Source organism: Cervus elaphus, chromosome 26, assembly GCF_910594005.1.
Source record: "Cervus elaphus chromosome 26, mCerEla1.1, whole genome shotgun sequence".
NCBI classification, from domain to species: Eukaryota; Metazoa; Chordata; class Mammalia; order Artiodactyla; family Cervidae; genus Cervus; species Cervus elaphus.
Window position 1 is genome coordinate 11,638,131 of NC_057840.1, and position 20,227 is coordinate 11,658,357.

At 38.3% G+C, this 20,227-nt stretch overlaps 1 protein-coding gene and 2 pseudogenes across 1 annotated transcript; 2 read left to right on the forward strand and 1 right to left on the reverse strand.

Moving 5' to 3' along the window:
• Nucleotides 1-5,048: 5,048 nt before the first annotated feature.
• Nucleotides 5,049-5,994, forward strand: LOC122684328 (annotated as a pseudogene).
• A 3,915-nt stretch (nt 5,995-9,909) lies between these two features.
• LOC122684100 lies at nt 9,910-10,853 on the forward strand (annotated as a pseudogene).
• Nucleotides 10,854-19,347: 8,494 nt separating this feature from the next.
• LOC122684334 (non-histone chromosomal protein HMG-17-like) lies at nt 19,348-19,614 on the reverse strand. The gene has a single exon (XM_043888390.1). It carries the CDS (start codon nt 19,612-19,614, stop codon nt 19,348-19,350), a length of 267 nt encoding a protein of 88 aa, XP_043744325.1.
• Between the last annotated feature and the right edge of the window lie 613 nt (nt 19,615-20,227).

The window sequence follows — 20,227 nt, forward strand, 5'->3', positions numbered from 1 at the left end:
AACCTCTACAGTATTAGAGTGTAGGACTCTAGTGGGATTTCAAGTGTCAGGAAAAAACCACCATAATATTACTGAGAGTAAAAATTCCCTCTTCAAACTAACACTGACAGAATTGCTATTATAATTATGAAGTTGTTTCAAAATAATAATTCACAATAACCTACTAATTATTCCATGGGATATCTTGGAAATGAACATGTTTGGAATCTTCAGTTATTAGGTCCCTAATGACTTGAGAATGTATATAAAAGTCCTTGGTTCTATTGGTGAAATTATTCATCTAGGTAATGTGAAAATGTCTCCTTCTTTGGTAAGTCGCTTCTGTGTTTACCAGATTGGCTTTTGGCTTTATTGATGCAAAAATAGACTTTTATGGATCTGAGACCACTGATGTGTCAAAATAGTTACAAAATTTTATGCATTAGCATATTACCCACAAACAAATCGACCTGTGTCATTCTACTATAGCTTCTATAGGGATCTGAAACACTCACCTTGTTTCAATAAGCTTTTTTGTTAACAGAAATAAACTGAAACATAATTGGCTACCTGATAGTTTCAATTAATTTATTTTCTGTTCTAACATTGTTTTGCTATATACTTATGAAAAAAAATAGTGAATCACTTCAGTTTGATTGAATCTTTCTGGTCATTCCCATTGAAAGCAAGAACCCAAGATTCACTCTCATCTGACTTTTCCCCTCGTGCTTCTCTTCTCACTCACGTTTCTCTACGTACATGGTGGTGGTGGTGGTGGTAGAGGTGATTTAGTTACTAAATCATATTCGACTCTTTGCAACCACATGGACTGTGGCCCCGCCCGGCTCCTCTGTCCATTAGATTTCCCAGGTAAGAATACTAGAATGGGTTGCTGTTTTTTTTCACCAGGGACTCTTCCTGATCAGGGATCAAACCCAGGTCTCCTGAATTGTAGGCATTCTCCTGCATTGTGGGCAGATTCTTAAAGGGCTGAGCCACCAGGGAAACCATTCTTAGGCTATTGAAAGGGATATGGAATTTAGAAAGATGGTAATGATAACCCTATATGCAAACCAGAAAAAGAGACACAGATGTACAGAACAGACTTTTGGACTCTGTGGGAGAAGGCGAGGGTGGGATGTTTCAAGAGAACAGCATTGAAACATGTATATTATCTATGGTGAAACAGGTCACCAGCCCAGGTTGGATGCATGAGACAAGTGCTCGGGCCTGGTGCACTGGGAAGACCCAGAGGGATCGTGTAGAGAGGGAGGTGGGAGGGGGGATCGGGATGGGGAATACATGTAAATCCATGGCTGATTTGTGTCAATGTATGACAAAACCCACTACAATATTGTAGAGTGATTGGCCTCCAACTAATAAAAAAGAATGGAAAAAAAAAAAAAAAACCTAAAAGAAAAAAAGAAAAAAGAAAGGGATGCTCACTGTGAGTCCCTGAGAGTAATGGACTGTGTTTTCAGGAAATAACTGAGTCATTCTGCCCTGCCTTCAGCAAGTCTGCACCACAGCCTGTCTCACAGAAGCCACACTAATAAATCTCTAACCACCTTCATGGCTATCCTCATGAACTGTGACTTCACACATATATGAATTTGAATTACACCTGTCAACTACTTGTGGAGTGACTCGGAACATTAAGCTTCGGTGTCCCCATGCAACATACAGAATCAATAATGAGAATCTAGCTTACACAGCCAATCTGTCTTGAAGTTTTGGAGGCAGCAGCCTGGGCTCCAATCCTATTTTCATCACATCTTGGCTCTCCAGCTCTCTGCTTTAGCTCCTCAACTGTAAGAGAAAGATGACAGTGACAGAAACTGCTGTGAAATTCTGTTAGTATACTTTTGTGTGACAATTAAATGAATTATATGTAAAGGGTTAAGAATATTGCATTTCACATCACAATCATTATGTAAATGATAACTATTATTTTAAAAAAATCTAGTGACATAGTTCTATTTATTAGCTAGGGATGAGCGAGAGCACTGGAATTGTCTCTGTTGTTGTTTCGTCATTAACCCGTGTCCAACTCTTTGTGACCCTGTGGACTGTAGCCCGTCAGGCTTCTCTGTCCCTGAGATTCTCCAGGCAAGGAAACTGGAGTGGGTTCCCATTTCCTTCTCTAGAAGATCTTCCCAGATCAGGGATTGAACCCACATCTCCTGCTTTGGCAAATGGATTCTTTACTGCTGAAAAGACAGCAGTGGAGTAATTGAAACTAATCTTCACTCTTTACCTATTATGTGACAGTCTATCTAAAGTGAGACAGCAAGAAACTATAGATAGAGAGTTTTCCTAATTTAAACTGGCAGAGAAGCCATGTGAAATACTGTTGTCATTATTATAATAAAATTCTAAATATATATAATGGTATATATAATATACATATAGTATATGTATTAAGTATAGCAGATTGTCTCTCTCTGATACACACACACACACACACAGTTGTGCAAGGTCATACAATCCACGTGGCTAATACGAGATTCTAATAAAATGCTTATTAACTCTAGATTTAGGTCTTATCATTCCTGAACACTCTGATTACCTTCAAAACAGGCAAAATAAGTATAAATTAACTACTGTCCTAACAAGGCGCTGCATCTCACTCACACTGTTTGATGTAACAACATAAGACAGCATCCTAACCCTTCTAATTCTCTTACACTTCTCTGTGCCTATGTTATAGCATACTTTTAGTGGTTAAATGATATTACAACAACGGAGTTCTTAGCCCTGCAGCTGTCTCAATAGTTTTATATAAGTGAGAGAATGACCCCAACCATTTGTTCTAGCCATCTGTGGCAGTAGTAACAAAGCTCAAATCTCATTGGAGGTTTCACTTGCATATTTTATAGATTTCCAAGTCATCCTTCAAGGTTACAATAAAAAGTCTTATATTTCAAAGTCATGTTCAAATTCTCCTTGCTTCTAGAAAAATTTTAAGATTACAGAAACAGAAACTGACAAAATTCTTAGACTCAACATCCTGAATTATACTAGGATAAAAATTAAATGAAGCTATTTGTGTTTGCTCACATATATAATTAGTGAGGTGGCTATACAGAGTGATATTTAAAGATGAGAAGTTAATACTAATTTTTTGCCCACTTTACTCAGTCATCTAATATTTATGCTGTGCTTACTGTAAGCCAAGAGTGATAAAGAATGCCAAAAAGAAAAGCAGTTAATTACTTTAATCTCCTTGACTTGGTATCTTGACAGGATTTAAGGACTTGCCTTAAATCCCTGTCTAAAACATGCTCTCAGCTGACGTTTACTGACATTTGCTTTCATTTCACTAATATCATTTTTGCTTTTATTATTTTTAATAGCTAAAATATATTTCATTGCATCACTCTAATCACAGTCAAGAGTACAACACATTCAGTTCAGTTAGGTTCAGTTCAGTCGCTCAGTCCTGTCTGACTCATTGCGACCCCATGAATCACAGCACGCCAGGACTCCCTGTCTATCACCAACTCCCAGAGTTTACTCACACCCATATCCATCGAGTTGGTGATGCCATCCAACCATCTCATCCTCTGTCATCCACTTCTCCTCCTGCCCCCAATCTGTCCCAGCATCAGGGTCTTTTCCAATGAGTCAACTCTATGCATCAGGTGGCCAAAGTACTGGAGTTTCAGCTTCAGCATCAGTCCTACCAATGAACACCCAGGACTGATCTCCTTTAGGATGGACTGGTTGGATCTCCTTGCAGTCCAACGGACTCTCAAGAGTCTTCTCCAACACCGCAGTTCAAAAGCATCAATTCTTCGGCGCTCAGCTTTCTTCACAGTCCAACTCTCACATCCATACATGACCACTGGAAAAACCATAGCCTTGACTAGACAGACCTTTTTTGGCAAAGTAATGTCTCTGCTTTTAATATGCTATCTAGGTTGGTCATAACTTTCCTTCCAAGGAGTAAGCCTCTTTTAATTTCATGGCTGCAATCACCATCTGCAGTGATTTTGGAGCCCAAAAAATTAAAGTCTGACACTGTTTCCACTGTCTCCCCATCTATTTCCCATGAAGTGATGGGACCAGATGCCATGATCTTACTTTTCTGAATGTTAAGCTTTAAGCCAACTTTTTCACCCTCCTCTTTCACTTTCATCAAGTGGCTTTTTAGTTCTTCACTTTCTGCCATAAGGATGGTGTCATCTGCATATCTGAGGTTATTGATATTTCTCCCGGCAATCTTGATTCCAGCTTGTGTTTCTTCCAGCCCAGCATTTCTCATGATGTACTCTGCATAGAAGTTAAATAAGCAGGGTGACAATATACAGCCTTGACGTACTCCTTTTCCTATTGGGAACCAGTCTGTTGTTCCATGTCCAGTTCTAACTGTTGTTTCCTGACCTGCATACGGATTTCTCAAGAGGCAGGTCAGGTGGTCTGGTATTCCCATCTGTTTTGGAAATTTCCACAGTTTATTGTGATCCACACAGTTGAAGGCTTTGGCGTCGTCAATAAAGCAGAAGTAGATGTTTTTCTGGAACTCTCTTGCTCTTTTGATGATCCAGCCAATGTTGGCAATTTGATTTCTGGTTCCTCTGCCTTTTCTAGTACAACACATTAATATCTATTAAATACTAGACAAAAGGAGTACATTTTTCTAGAGTTATCATTACAAGATGTACTCAAGTTAGCATACTTTTAATAACAGATATGTTTTTCCTCTTATCATCATTTCACTTATCACTTCATTATTCATTTCATCCTCTACTAGCTATAGCCCTACACTTGAGAATTTAAAAAAAGTAAGCAATATGAGATGTTATCTGCACATGTCTGTCCAGTGGAAGAACTAGCTATTGATCAAACAAATACAACAAAACTATCAACCAAGAGATAAAGCTACTAAATTCTGAAATATGTTTCTCAGAATTTATATTTGGAAGGAGATTTGATCTGGCACTCTTGATTGCTTATTTGTTGAAACAATAAAATAACCTTATGATTATATCTATTTTTTTTTCTCTTTCCATCAACATAGCATCTTAGGATGTTAGAATTCTCATAAGAAGAAAACAGCACGTGATATGGACTTTATAGTTGGGAACTATACCTTGGTGACTGAGTTTATTCTGTTAGGGTTTCCAACTTGCCCTGAACTGCAGATTGTCCTGTTTCTCCTGTTTCTGACTTTGTACTCTATGATTTTAATGGGGAACATTGGATTGATGATACTAATCAGGGTTGATCCGCACCTTCAAACACCCAGGTATTTTTTCCTTAGTAACTTATCCTTTGTAGACCTTTGCTATTCTTCTGTCTTCATTCCCAAAATGCTTGTCAACTTCCTTTCTCAGAACAAGTCAATTTCCTATCACGGCTGTGCCCTGCAGTTCTATTTCTTCTGCACTTTCGCAGATACTGAATCCTTTATCTTGGCTGCCATGGCGTATGATCGCTATGTCACCATCTGTAACCCTTTACTATACATGGCTGTGATGTCTCGGGGAATCTGTATATGGTTGATCGTCTTGTCATACTTTGGAGGCAATATGAGTTCCCTGGTGCACACATCCTTTGCATTTATTCTGAAATACTGTGATAAAAATATCATTAATCATTTTTTTCTGTGACCTGCCTCCCTTGCTTAAGTTATCGTGCACAGACACGTCACTCAATGAGTGGCTTCTCTCCACATATGGCAGCTCAGTGGAAATTATCTGCTTCATCGTCATCATCATCTCCTACTTTTACATCCTCCTCTCAGTCTTAAAGATCGGTTCTTCCACCAGAAGGAAGAAGACCTTCTCCACCTGTGCTTCCCACCTGACATCCGTGGCCATCTACAAGGGGACTCTGCTCTTCATTTACTCACGACCCAGCTACCTGTATTCCCCCAACACTGATAAAATCATCTGTGTTCTACACCATCATCATCCCAGTGCTGAATCTCTTGATTTATAGTTTGAGAAACAAACACGTAAAAGACGCTGCTAAAAAAAAGTCTTAAAACCAAAGATAAATTCCTCCTGAGACATAAGGTTCCAGGATTCATCTAAATCCCCAATTACAAACTCCAGCTGTGTGTATGCTCAGTCGTGTCCAGCTCTTTGCAACCCCATGGACTATAACCTGCCAGGCTCTTTTGTCCTTGGAATTATCCAGACAAGAATACTGGAGTGGGTTGTCATTTCTTCCTCCAGGGAATCTTGCCCACCCAGGGATGGGACCTGTATCTCTTGCTTATCCTGCATTGACGGGCAGATTCTTTACCCTTGCAGTGCCTGGGACAAAGTGTAACTAAGAACCTGCAACAATCTTGCCAGCATATACACAATTTCTCACACAAACATTTTATCAAACACTTGTTTTCACAGAACCAAACACATTTCATAGCCCCAAGATAAAGGAAACATTTAAAAGTTTCAAAATTGCTGCAAAGTAATATTTGAATAACTTTCCAACTATTCAGTTCAGTTCAGTCACTCAGTAGTGTCTGACTCTTTGCAACCCCATGGACTGCAGCACACCAGGCTTCCCTGTCCATCACCAACTCCCGGAGCTTGTTCAAACTCATGCCCACTGAGGTGATGATGCCATCCAACCATCTCATCCTCTGTCGTCTCCTTCTCCTCCTGCCTTCAATCTTTCCCAGCTACAGGGTCTTTTCCAATGAGTCAGTTCTTCACATCAGGTGATCAAAGTGTTGGAGTTTCAGCTTCAGCATCAATCCTTTCAATGAATGTTCCTTTATCACTGACTGGTTTTATCTTCTTGCAGGCCAAGGGGCTCTCAAGAGTCTTATCCAACATGACAGTTCAAAAGCATCAATTCTTTGGCACTCAGCTTTCTTTGTGGTCCATCTTTCACATCCGTGCATGACTACTAGAAAAACTATAGCTTTAACTAGATGGGCCTTTGTTGCTAAAGTAATGTCTCTGCTTTTTAATATGCTGTCTAGGTTTGTCATACCTTTTCTTCCATGGAGCAACTGTCTTTTAATTTCATTGCTGCAGTCACCATATGCTGTGACTTTGGAGCCCAAGGAAATAAAGTCTATCACTTCCAACCAATAGGAGCTGGAAGTAAATACTAGAACAGATTGTATTAGGTTGTCTGAAAAGATATAGTAAGAACCTCAGAGATTGTGCCTGTGTGTGTTTTCATGTGTAGGATATCTCCTTAAGAAGATTGCATTTACAAAATTACTGGATTAGAGAGGAAGCCAGATTCCTTTGGTTTCTGTGCTATCTCTTGTACCCAACTAGTCAATTGCACTTTGATCAGTTACTTAATTTTTCTGTCTCAATTGTCTGACCTGTAAAGTGAGGAGAGTATAGTACCTACATCAGTGGCTGTTGTATGTTTGACTAAATGCTGAGAATCATGCTGAATCATTTTAAATACTTGATAGATCTTAAATACATACATTTCTTTAATCAATTAAAATACATAAAGTGCAACAAGATCGTGTGAGGCAGGGTGCTAGGAAAGCAATAATACAAAATCAAATACCTTTTCTTAAGTGCTGTCCAATAACAAGTCAAGAACCTTTTATACCCAACCTAATCCAAATTAATTTGAAAACTTTTTTCTAGGTGGCATCTTGTAGACTAAAGTTTAATTGCAAGCAAAGTATTTGTTTTCCTCCCTATCTTTAATTTTTTATGTCTGAAAGTATTACTGAAAGTGTGGAACATCCTTCTCTGGTATCTCAGAAACACAATGAGCTACTGAGCGTATAACCTGTGTTTTCAATAGCCGGTCAACTGATGTGACATTGGGAAGCACCACAATGAACATTTACTTGAAGCCTGAATATAAAGGGACATGTATAATTGCAAAATATATTTCTATAACTTATGTTTTTGCTATTTATTATTGTTTTCCTCATTATTATTTATTATATCATTATTTAATTGCCACTTATATATCTATCGGTGAGATATCTGTTCAAATCATGTTCCTATTTTTAACTGGATTGTGTTTTTATTATTTATAAACATTTTTGTATAGTCTAGCTACAAATCTTTGTTGCAAAAATGTTTTGCAAATATTTTCTTCATCTATAAATCTAACATCTATCTATATTACATAATAATACATAACATTACCTAAGAATACAAAACATTAAAAATGATTTCATAAAATTATGTAACAGGAATAATTAATAATCAACAAAACATTTTTTCCCCTCTGCTTATATTCTATTCATACTGCTTCAGTTTTCTTTTGCTCTATAAACACTATCTCAAAATGGCACAGGTTAAATAACTGGGCTGTCTTCTGTTATTCTTCATGTTGACCATGATCAGATGGTATCAAACCATACAGCATCCCATGGACAGAGGAGCCCAATGGGCTACAGTCTAGGGCGTTGCTAAAGTGCCAAACGTGACTTAGTGACTAAACAACAACAACAACCAAGTATAAACTTTAGTTTAGAGATTCTTGTTGCTTTATTTCAAAAGTAGTTGAGATTCCATCTTACAAATAACAACATGTGAAAAAATGAACTTCATGTGAACAATATGTCATATTGTTTAGGTCTAAAAAATATACACATCACTCACATTCCAATTTTCACATATTATCCAAGACACACACGTGCAAACACGTGACACACACATAAATGCATGCAAACACAATGGAGATAAGTCTATACATTTCAGAAACAATTGAAAGTGAAAGTCACTCAGTCGTGTCTGACTCTTTGTGACCCCCTGAACTATACAGTCCATGGAATTCTCCAGGCTAGAATACTGGAGTGGGTAGCTATTTCCTTCTCCAAGAGCTCATTCTAAACCCAGGGATCAAACCCAGGTCTCCCTTATTGCAGGCAGATTCTTTACCAACTGAGCTACAAAGCAAGCCCACAGCATTTATTATCACTCATCTCATTTCCATTTTATAAAGAAAAAGAGTTTTTTATATTTCACTGGAGTGGGTAGCTATTCTTTTCTCCAGGGGATCTTCCCAACCCAGGGATCGAACCCAGGTCTCCCATATTGCAGGTACAGTCTTTACCATCTGAGACACCAGGGAAGCACAAGAATATTGAGTGGGTAGCCTACCAATTCTCCAGGGATCTTCCTGGCACAGGAATTGAACCAGGGTCTCCTGTATTGCAGGAGACCTGTATTCTTTTTTTTTTTTTTTTTAGGAGACCTGTATTCTTTACCAGCTGAGATACATGGTAACTCAAGAGATAAAAATACATGTGTTTAATAAATTTGTAGAAATGTTTCCCTTCAATGAGTAAAGAGATTCTTTCTTTGGCAGGAGACAATTCCCACAAAAAGGTAATTAATATTATGACAAAACAAAAATACACATCTAGAGAACTGCTCATTAATACCTGCTTAATGTCTCACCAAATACTGAACATAACATAAACCAAAACCAGAAACATAATTATTTTATTATGATCAATCCATGATATGCTCATTATTTCTGGAACTGATACAGATACTCTTAAAACAATCATGGTTTTGAGAAATATTAAATTTGCTATCTTGTTTTGTATCCACATGAATATTCGAAGAAAATACTTAGTTCTGACTCTTACAGCCAGGTACCTCTAACATTAGAGTCTCACCCACATTATTTTGAAGAGGAGAAGACAGGTAAATTCATCAAATGTATTCTCTGAAGTAGAGAAAGGGAGGCTCAGAGCCGAGCTTGTAGAAAGTAACATGCCTCACAAATGACATTTAGATTAGGTTCAGCTTCTCAATGTTCTGTTCCAGGTGCTTGTTTTTATTGAGTAATAATAGTTCTGCCTTTTTAAAGAGTGGGTGCATGAATGTATAATTTTCTGAATATAAAGACTATTGCAGGTGGAAATGTGTTCTATCTTATGATATACTGCAGATGTGCAGAAGTGTGACACATCCATGTGTCCTTTTCTTGATCATTTTCTAAAAGCTTAGACAAGAACAAAGAAAAATGGATGGAGGGAATTGCTCCTCCATGACTGGATTCATTTTCTTGGGAATTACTGATAACACAGAGGACAAAGTTAGACCATGGTTCTAACTGTTTATCTCATTGGCCACTTGGCAGATCTTGGGATGATATTGCTGATTAAGATGGATCTGCAGCTCCACACACCCATGTACTTTTTCCTCAGTCACCTCTCTTTAGGTGTCCTCTGCTATTCCACTGCAATTCACCCCAAGATGCCCTTAGACCTATTTTCCAAGATTCCGAGATCTATTTCCCCTTCTATGGCTGTTGTTGTGCAATTCTTTGTCTTCTGTATCTTTGCTGATTGTGAGTGTCTGCTGCTGGCAGTGATGGCCCATGGCCGGTAGAAAGCCATCAGCAGCCCCTTGCTCTATGCGGTCAGCATGTCCAGCAGGGCGTGCTCCCTGCTCATGGCTGGGGTTTACCTGGTGGGGATGACAGATGTTTTGATACACACGGCATTAGCATTCTGCTTATGTTTCTGTGCGTCAAATGAGATTAACCATTTCTTCTGTGACTTACCTCCACTTTCCCTCCTTTCCTGCTCTGGTAAATGAATGAGCGTTATTCATTGTTTTTGGTTTTATTGAACTGAGTACCATTTCAGGAGTTCTATTCTCTTATTGTTATATCATCCTATCAATCTTGAATATCCACTCTAGGAGGGGGAGTTCAAAGCTTTCTCCACCTGCACCTCTCGTTTAAATGTTGTGCCAATTTTCTAGGGCACTGTAATTTTCTTGTATTTCAGGCCAAATACTTCCTACGCTCCAGATCAAGACAAAATGACCTAATTGTTCTACACCCTTGTGATTCGCATGTTAAATCCTCTGTTATATAGCCTACAGAACAAAGATGTGAAACAGGCCCTGAAAAACTGGAAAATGAAAGGTGGTTTTAAAGGGTGTACTATAAATATATAGACACACATACATATGTCTGTTGTTTTTGTAAAATTATATTCATGATACAAGGGAAATGAAATTGTTTCAAATTCTTTAAAGGAGTAAATAAATATTTGTAATAAAGTGTAATTTTTAAAAACACTACCTTTCCAAAACACAGCATGCTTCATTGTGTATATACAACTAATATATAGCACTTCCTCTTTGCTGAATACTTCCAGAATTTTGCAATTTTGTTAAATATTATGGTTAAATCTTTCATTCAAATATTATTTCAATTACACTAAGACTTACTGTATATTTACTGCGACACCTTTGAGCATTTAGGTCCTTTATATTCTATGATACACACTGCATTTTCTATATTAATGACTGTAAGCTAGAGCTAATAGAATTAATTAACTACACAGCCAAGTAATTCCGAAGAAGCCTCAAAAATCACTCTGAAATAAAAATTGAGGACTATAAAGCCAGCGGAGGAAAAACTATCAAAAGGGAAAAGGCAGTCTCTTCAGTAAGTGGTGCTGGGAAAATTGTACAGCCTGTGTAAATGAATGAAATTAGAATATTCTCTAACACTGTACAGAAAAATAAATGCAAAATGGATTAAAGACATAAACATAGGATGAGGTATTACAAAACTCTTAGAGGGAAACACAGGGATAGCAGTCTTTGACATTCATTGCTGCAATTTTTTTTTTTTTTTTTGTATCCATATCCTAAGGCAATGGAAATAAAAACAAAAATAAACCAATGGACCTAATTAAACTAAAACAACAACAAAAACTTCTGCACAGCAAAGGGCACCATAAACACAATGAAAGGACAACCCATAGAATGGGAGGCAATATTTGTCTCCCATCCAAGTACTAACCAGGCCCGACCCTGCTTAGCTTCCGATCAGACGAGATCGGGCGCGTTCAGGGTGGTATGGCCGTAGACTGGGAGGCAATATTTGTAAACGATGTGGGCAACTAGGGATTAATTCCAAAATTTACAAACAGCGAATGCAGCTCAGTATACAAAACAACAACCCAAACAAAAACATGCACAGAAGATCTGAATAGACATTTCTCCAAACAAAACATACAGGTTGCCAAGAGGCATGTGAAAAGATTCTCAACACATGAATCATTAAAGAAAAGCAAATTAAACCCACAAAGAGATATTATCTCACACTGGCTAAAATGGCCATCATCAAAAAGCCTACAAACAATCAATGCTGGAGAGGGTGTCAGTTCATTTCAATTTAGTCACTCAGTCATGTCCAACTCTTTGTGACCCCATGGACTGCAGCACACCAGGCCTCCCTGTCCATCACCAACTCCTGGAGCTTACTCAAACTCATGTCCTTTGAGTCAGTGATGCCATCCAACCATCTCATCCTCTGTCATCCCCTTCTCCTCCTATATTCAATCTTTCCCAGCATCAGGGCCTTTTCCAATGAGTCAACTCTTCACATGAGGTGGCCGAAGTATTGGAGTTTCAGCTTCAACTTCAGTCCTCCCAATGAAGACTCTCAAGAGTCTTCTCCAACACCATAGTTCAAAAGCATCAATTCTTCAGTGCTCAGCTTTCTTTATAGTCCAACTCTTACATCCATACATGACTACTGGAAAAACCATAGCCTTGACTAGATGGACCTTTGTTGGCAAAGTAACGTCTCTGCTTTTTTTTTTTTTTCCATTTATTTTTATTAGTTGGAGGCTAATTGCTTTACTCTGCTTTTTAATATGCTGTCTAGGTTGGTCATAAGTTTTCTTCCAAGGAGTAAGCGTCTTTTAATTTCATGGCTGCAATCACCATCTGCAGTGATTGGAGCCTGAAAAAAAAAATAAAGTCTGCCACTGTTTCCACTGTTTCTCCATCTATTTGCCATGAAGTGATGGGGCTGGATGCCATGATCTTTGTTCCCTGAATGTTGGGCTTTAAGCCAACTTTTTCACTGTTCTTTCACTTTCATCAAGAGGCTTTTTAGTTCTTCTTCACTTTCTGCCATAAAGGTGGTGTCATCTGGATATCTGAGGTTATTGCTATTTTTCCTCATCCATCCCAGCATTTTGCGTGATGTACTCTGCATATAAGTTAAATAAGCATGGTGATGGTATACAGTCTTGACATATTTCGTTTCCTATTTGGAACCAGTCTGTTGTTCCATGGCCAGTTGCTTCCTGATCTTCATACAGATTTCTCAAGAGGCAGGTCAAGAGAGGGTGTGGAGAATAGAAAAACCTCCTACACTGTTGTGGGAATGTAAACTGGTACAGCCACTATGGCGAACAGTATGAAGGTCCCTTAAAAACTAAAAAAAATGGAGCTAGCACAAGATCCAACCATCCCAATCCAGGGCATATATTCAGAGAAAACTGTAGTTTGAAAGGATATGTGTACCCCAATGTTCACTGCAGTGCTGTTTACAATAGCCAAGACATAGACGAATCCTAAATGTCTGTTAACAGATGAATGGATAAAGAAGATACAGTACATGTTTATAATGAAGGATTTGTTGTTCAGTCACTTAGTCGTTTCCAACCCTTTGTTACCCCACGGACTGCAGCATGCCAGGCCTCCCTGTCCTTCATTATCTCCCAGAGCTTGCTCAAAGTCATGTCCATTGGATCACCATCCAACCAATCTCATCCTCTGTTATCCCCTTCTCACCCTGTATTTGACCTTTCCCAGCATCAGGGTCTTTTCTAAAGAGTCAGTTCTTTGCATCAGGTGGCCAAAGTATTGGAGTTTCAGCTTCAGCATCAGTCCTTCCAATATATATTCAGGACTGATTTCCTTTAGGATTGATTGCTTTGCTCTCATTGCAGTCCAAGGGACTTCATACTCAAAGTCTGCTCTAAGATCTTCATATCTGGTATGACTGGGCTACTTCCAAAGATACCAAGACTATGACTCATTGGAAAATGAGTGTCCAATGACCATGACTGTCTTTGGAAAAGACCCTGATGCTGGGAATGATTGAAAGCTGGAGGAGAAGGGGATGACAGAGATGACAGAGAATGAGATGGTTGGATGGCATTACCAAGTCAGTTTGGTTCAGTTCAGAAGCTTAGTCATGTCTGACTCTGCAATCCCATGGACTGCAGGATGCCAGGCTTCCCTGCCCATCACCAACTCCCAGCACTTACTCAAACTCATGTCCATGGAGTAGATGATGTCACTTCATGGCAAATAGATGGGGAATCAATGGAAACAGTGACAGACTTTATTTTCTTGGGCACCAAAGTCACTGACTCAATGGACATGAGTTTGAGCAAGCTCCTGGAGTTGGTGGTGGACAGGGAAGCTTGGCACGCTGCAGTCCATGGAGTAGCATAGAGTCAGACATGATTGTGTGACTGAACTGACTGACTGAAAGAGTTCCATTGCTGTCTAGAAGGGAGAATTTGGGAGGATGTAATATTGAGACTTCTGTCTCATAGAATGAATGTGGATAGTAGCAAACAAATAACTTTAAAAAAATTTATGAACTCTGTTTATTTAGAAAAATCATTTGTGTAAAAAATTTTAAGTGAGTCATCTTTGCATATATAAACTTCATTGGTAGAAAATTCTGAACACAGTTACATTCTTATTTTTTGTTCCTCAGCCTCCATTTTAATAGAAATATTGGTACTATACTTAGTAGTAAGTAAATATTTAGATAGTATTAGCTTTTCAAATTTTTGCACTAGAAATTGCAGGAAATGAAAAAAAATCATTGATTTTATTCCTGAGGTCTTAAATATAATATGAATGTTCTTATATAAACAAAATGTAATTCACAAAGAAGAAAATACATTATTTAGGAAATGTGAGGGAGTCATAAAGTCAATGAAATGCTTGTAAGAAATGTGGTAGGATGAAAATAAGACAATGTGTGGTGATGAATGCTACCTTGAAAGGTAGCAGTTACTAGTGTTATAGCATCATTACTCATAATAGATAAAAAGTAGAAAAAACCTGACAGTCATTTAAGTGAAGAGAGGATCTACAAAGTGTATCATATCTTTAAAATGAAATATTATTTTCCCAAAATGATGAAACAAAATACTGATAAGTAGAGCAATGTGGATGCAACTTGAAAACATTACCTTCAAGGAAAGAAGGCTGACAGGAAAATAAAATAAACAAATGAACAAAACATATTAGAAAAAAAAGGTATCACATGATTCTGTTTGTATGAGACATCCATAATAGGAAACCACATAGAATTAGTGGTTGCTATGGGCTAAGAAGGAGAACTGGCAGGTAGCCGGTGAGGGTTTCTTTTTTTTTTTTTTTTTTTTTGCAGGTGAGGGTTTCTTATTGAAGTGATGAAAATGTTCTGGATTTAGATACTGGAGATAATTGAACAATCTTGAAAATATAATAAAAAACAATAAAAACAAGAACTGCATACTTACATAAGAAAGATCACTTTTATGGTATATGCCTCATATTTCAATAAAAAAGAAACTATGGTCAAAGTGTAGTGATAGTCCTAAATACTGTAGTGAAGGAGACTGTTTCAAAGACACAATGACCAATCCAGAGGAGCTGAGAATGATGGAGGGAGGATCTTTTTGAGTTTCATTAGGTTTCCTCTTTGACTGGACAAGGAGAAGATAGTTTCAGGGTAACTGTGAGGCACACCATACAAACAAATTGCTATTTTCTTCTACCATAGGTCAATCTGGCAGCAATAGTGAAGCTTCAAAACTCAGCCTTTGCAAAGTTGTTTCTGACTTTACAGGCAAATACACAGAAGCAGAAACATAATTAATGAAATGTTTGCTAACAGCAAAACCTAGGGGCAGTACCTCAGGGAATTAAGTCCCCATATACCTGGTAAAATAAAAGACCCTCTGCTTATTAGCATTTAGCTACCCAAGACCTCCTCATTTCAGGTAGGTTTCCAGGTCCTATCTTAAATAATATAAGAGGAAATAACTTTTTGAGAAAGAAGAAATGTATTTGTAAGTGAAACGTTTATGCCTACTTACTCAATTAACTCTGCATTTACTTGCCAGAAGCAATATTGATTTCTCTGATTGGGAACCATCTTCCTGAACGTCTTAATAACCACAGTATAATTTCTTAATGATTTTATTTTCTTGTTGGCTCACAAAAAATCTTTTACTCCTTTTATCATTGGATAAGTGTATACATGAATTGAAGGTTTGTTTCATTTTGTTTAAAAAATAATACAACTACCACAGTAAAAACAAAAACTTGCAAATTAATTCTCATGTGAAAAAATATCATATCTATTTAGGCTTAAGGAAGAAGTTCATTAGATACATTCTATTCTCATATACATCAAAAACATATACAAGTCAAGAGGGAGGTAATATATTTATAATTATGGCTGAGTTGCTTTGGTGTATGGCAGAAACGAACAGAAAACTGTAAAGCAATTTTACTCCAATTAAAAAAAAATAGGCATATCAAACATGACACACACACAAAGACACATACATAAGAGAGGGTATGTGTCTATCTCAGAAGAATTTATTGTCTCTCATCTCATTTCCATTTTATAACATTCAGTTCAGTTCAGTTCAGGCGCTCAGTCGTGTGCGACTCTTTGCGACCCATGCATGAATTGCAGCACGCCAGGCCTCCCTGTCCATCACCAACTCCCAGAGTTTACTCAAACTCATGTCCATCGAGTCGGTGATGCCATCCAACCATCTCAACCTCTGTCGTCCCCTTCTCCTCCTGCCCCCAGTCCCTGCCAGCATCAGGGTCTTTTCCAATGAGTCAACTCTTCGCAAGAGGTGGCCAAAGTATTGGAGTTTCAGCTTCAACATCAGTCCTTCCAACGAACACCCAGGACTGATCTCCTTTAGGATGGACTGGTTGGATCTCCTTGCAGGCCAAGGGACTCTCAAGAGTCTTCTCCAACACCACAGTTCAAAAGCATCAATTTTTCGGCACTCAGCTTTCTTCACAGTCCAACTTTAGAGCCCATTTAAAATCCAAACAGATACAAATGTGTTCTATTGTTTTCAATTCCTTTTAGATCTTTTCTTTCACTCATCAAACGACTTGATTTTTGACAACTATCTCTGCAAAGCGGTACTGAGTATTGTGACAAATCAGTAATAAATTACTAGGAATAAAGGTTGATAATACTTAGATGTCTAACTATTAAACACAACATAAAACCAGTAACAAAATAGTGATCATTATTATTAGTCAGTGACATGGTCATTATTTCAGAAATTAATACAAATATTCTTAAACCAATCATGTAATGAGAAACTTTAAAACTGTAATCCCATTTTGTTTCCATGTAAATACTGTCAAGTGTAGAGACTCTTTAGCCCTGTATTACAGCTCAACATCTCTAATACATTAGAGTCTTGTTCATATTATTTTGAAGAGGAAAAGAGAGGTAAATTAATACAAATGTATCCATTGAAATAAAAAAAAGTCAGACTCCAACATGACCTTGTAGGAAGTAACATGCCTCATAAATGACGTAATAGATTTGGTTCAGTTTCTCAACAGTCTATTCTAGGTGATTTTTGTTATTTGGTAATAGATAGCTGAAGACGTGTTAGTCACTCAGTCATGTTGGACTCTTTGTGACCCCAAGAACTGTAGCCCACCAGACTCCTATGTCCATGGAATTATTCAGGCAAGAATACTGGAGTGACTGCCATTCCCTTCTCCAAGGGATCTTCCTGACTTTGGGGTCAAACCTGGGTCTCCCAAACAATCTCTATCGTATCTCACCCAACAGAGAGACCTCATCATCCCTTGGCAGAGATTACCAAATGTCAATCATAAAACTAGATTCCTGACTTTGCTGCTACCTCTGAGAGAAACTCATCACCCTGGCACAATAAATTCTGTTTTTGTTGTTGTTGGGTTTTTTGTTTTTATTTTTATTTTTCTGCTTCACGGCTTGTAGGATCTTGGTTCTCCCACCAGGGACTGAACCTGGGCCCTTGGTAGTGACAGTACAGAGTCCTAGCCACTGGATAGCCAGGGAACTTCCTGATTAATTTCTAGTATTAACAGATTGTTGGGAATGCAAGTCAGCCTGGCCTAGAGGTCTGGTGCCCTCCCTTCATGGACCAGCTATGGAAAGGGGCACAGCTCAAAAGACAAACTAGACAATTCACAGGCAGACTTGACCAGAAACCAAAACAAAGAATCAAAAGGAAAAGTGAAGAAGCACAGTTAGCATAGGTAATGTTCTAGTCTTCCCTCATAGCTCAGTTGGTAAAGAATCTGCCTGCAATGCAGGAGACCCAGGTTCAATTCCTGGGTTGGGCAGATCCCCTGAAGAAGGAAATGGCAACCCATTCCAGTATTCTTGCCTGGAGAATCCCATGGACAGTGGAGCCTGGCAGGCTATAGGCCATGGGGTCACAAAGTCAGACATGACTGAGTGATTAACACTTTCACTTTTTCCACTTCGAATTCCTTGTATCATAGCATGACCTGTGGGAGAGAGGGGAAGGGAATGGGGAAGAGGTTCAGATTGAATTGGACTTGAGATGTCTTACTCCATACACATCTGTCTCTTCTGCCTCTTTTGTTCTCTGACTTGTCTCCACATCACTTTGAGGATGCCTTAACTCTCCTCTACTCCCTCCAACTTCCTATCCTGGTCCCTACCCTGACCTAAATACACCATGAAGAGTGGAGAAGTTCTACCTGAAATCTCACTTGAGTGACTCCTTTTGAAGTTTCTCACCTGGACACTGAGGAGAAAATTTTATATGGAGGGATCATCAACTCTCATAGTCCCCAACATTCCATTGAACTTTTAGATTTCTTCATGAATCTTCCTCAATTTTCACCTTGGAGGGAGAGATGATGGGAAGGAAACATATAAGAATAGGGACAATGAAAAAAAAAAAAAGAATAGGGACAATGGACTTCCCTGGTGATATAGTAGATAAGAATCTGCCCACCAATGCAGAGGACACAGATTTGATCCCTGGTCTGGGAATACACCTCGTGCTGTGGAACTAAATCTATGTGCCACAACTACTGAGCCCATGTACTTAGAGCCTGGGTTCCACAACAAGAGAGGCCACCACAATGTACTGCAATGAAGAGTAGTCCCTGCAACTAGAGAAAGCCTGTGAGCAGCAACGAAGATGTAGCACAATCAAAAATAAGGAAAGAAATCTATAAATTATTTAAAAAAAAAAGAGTAGGGATGGTGTGCATTGGAAATAAGATGGAGATGGCAATAAAGACAAGGGCAATGCCCATCACCAAGGATGGGCATTGGAAAAGGGTAGAAATAAACCCTGGAAGAAGCAGGAACTGATGATAAAGATGAATGAAACTGAAGACAAAAATTAAGATGGAGATGCAGATGGAATGAAGACCAGATAGAGATGGGGATGGGATAGAATCTGAGGATATGATATGGATCAGAATGAGAATAAAGATAGAAAGAAGGACCTGTAGGGAGGGAGAATGGAGCTGAGGAGAGGAGTACAGAGATGGTGATAAGGGTGGAAGTAGAATGGGAGTGGAAACAGGAATAGGATGGAATCATGAAACTTCACTTGGTATCTCCAGCACCTTCAGCTTTCTGCGTCTTGTCTGTTTTGGCAGCTCGATTTTTTGTAGGGTTATTCCCATCCTTGCTAGCATCACTCTTTTCCCCTTTGGGTGCCTTCTCTTTCTTCTTTGCAAATGCCTTTTTAGGCTTGGGATCTGGCTTTGGAGGAACAGGTTTAGCAGATAACCTTGTAGATCTTCTCTGTGGTTTGTCCTCCACCTTGGTTTTATCTCCTGTAGCATCCACTTCAGTCTTTCTTTTGGGCATACTGGTAGACACACATAATGGGCATGATGAGCATAAAGGTAACACATAATGGTGTTAGACACACAGGGATGCTGTTATGTACAGGTTTGGGTTAGTCCACAGATCACTCTTCCCTCTTCTTCATTGTTCCTGTTATTAGTAATTCTTATCCAATTACATTCCCACAAATATTTTACAATATGCTTGTTATACTGGCATTTTCTTTGGGATTGCATTGAATCTATAAATCTATTTGAAGAGACTAAATATATTACTCTTCCAATCCATAAATAAAACTTTCTATCTCTCTAGATCTTCTGCAGTGCTCATTTCGGCACCACATAAACTATTTTGATCTTCTGTAATGTCTATTATTAGAGTTTTACCATTTTCCCTGAAGAGGTCTTGTGCATATTTTGATAGACTTATTCCTAGGACTTCATTTTTTTAATGCCATTGTGAATTTTTTATTTCAATTTTTGGTTTCTTACCGGAATGTAGAAATAAAATTAATTTTGTTAATGCTGGTTTCATATCTAGAACTGTGCTGTTTTAATTATTTATCTTTACATTATTTAAGGTTTTTAAATACCTAAAATCATAGGGTCTGCAAGTAATGCCAGTTTTATTTGTT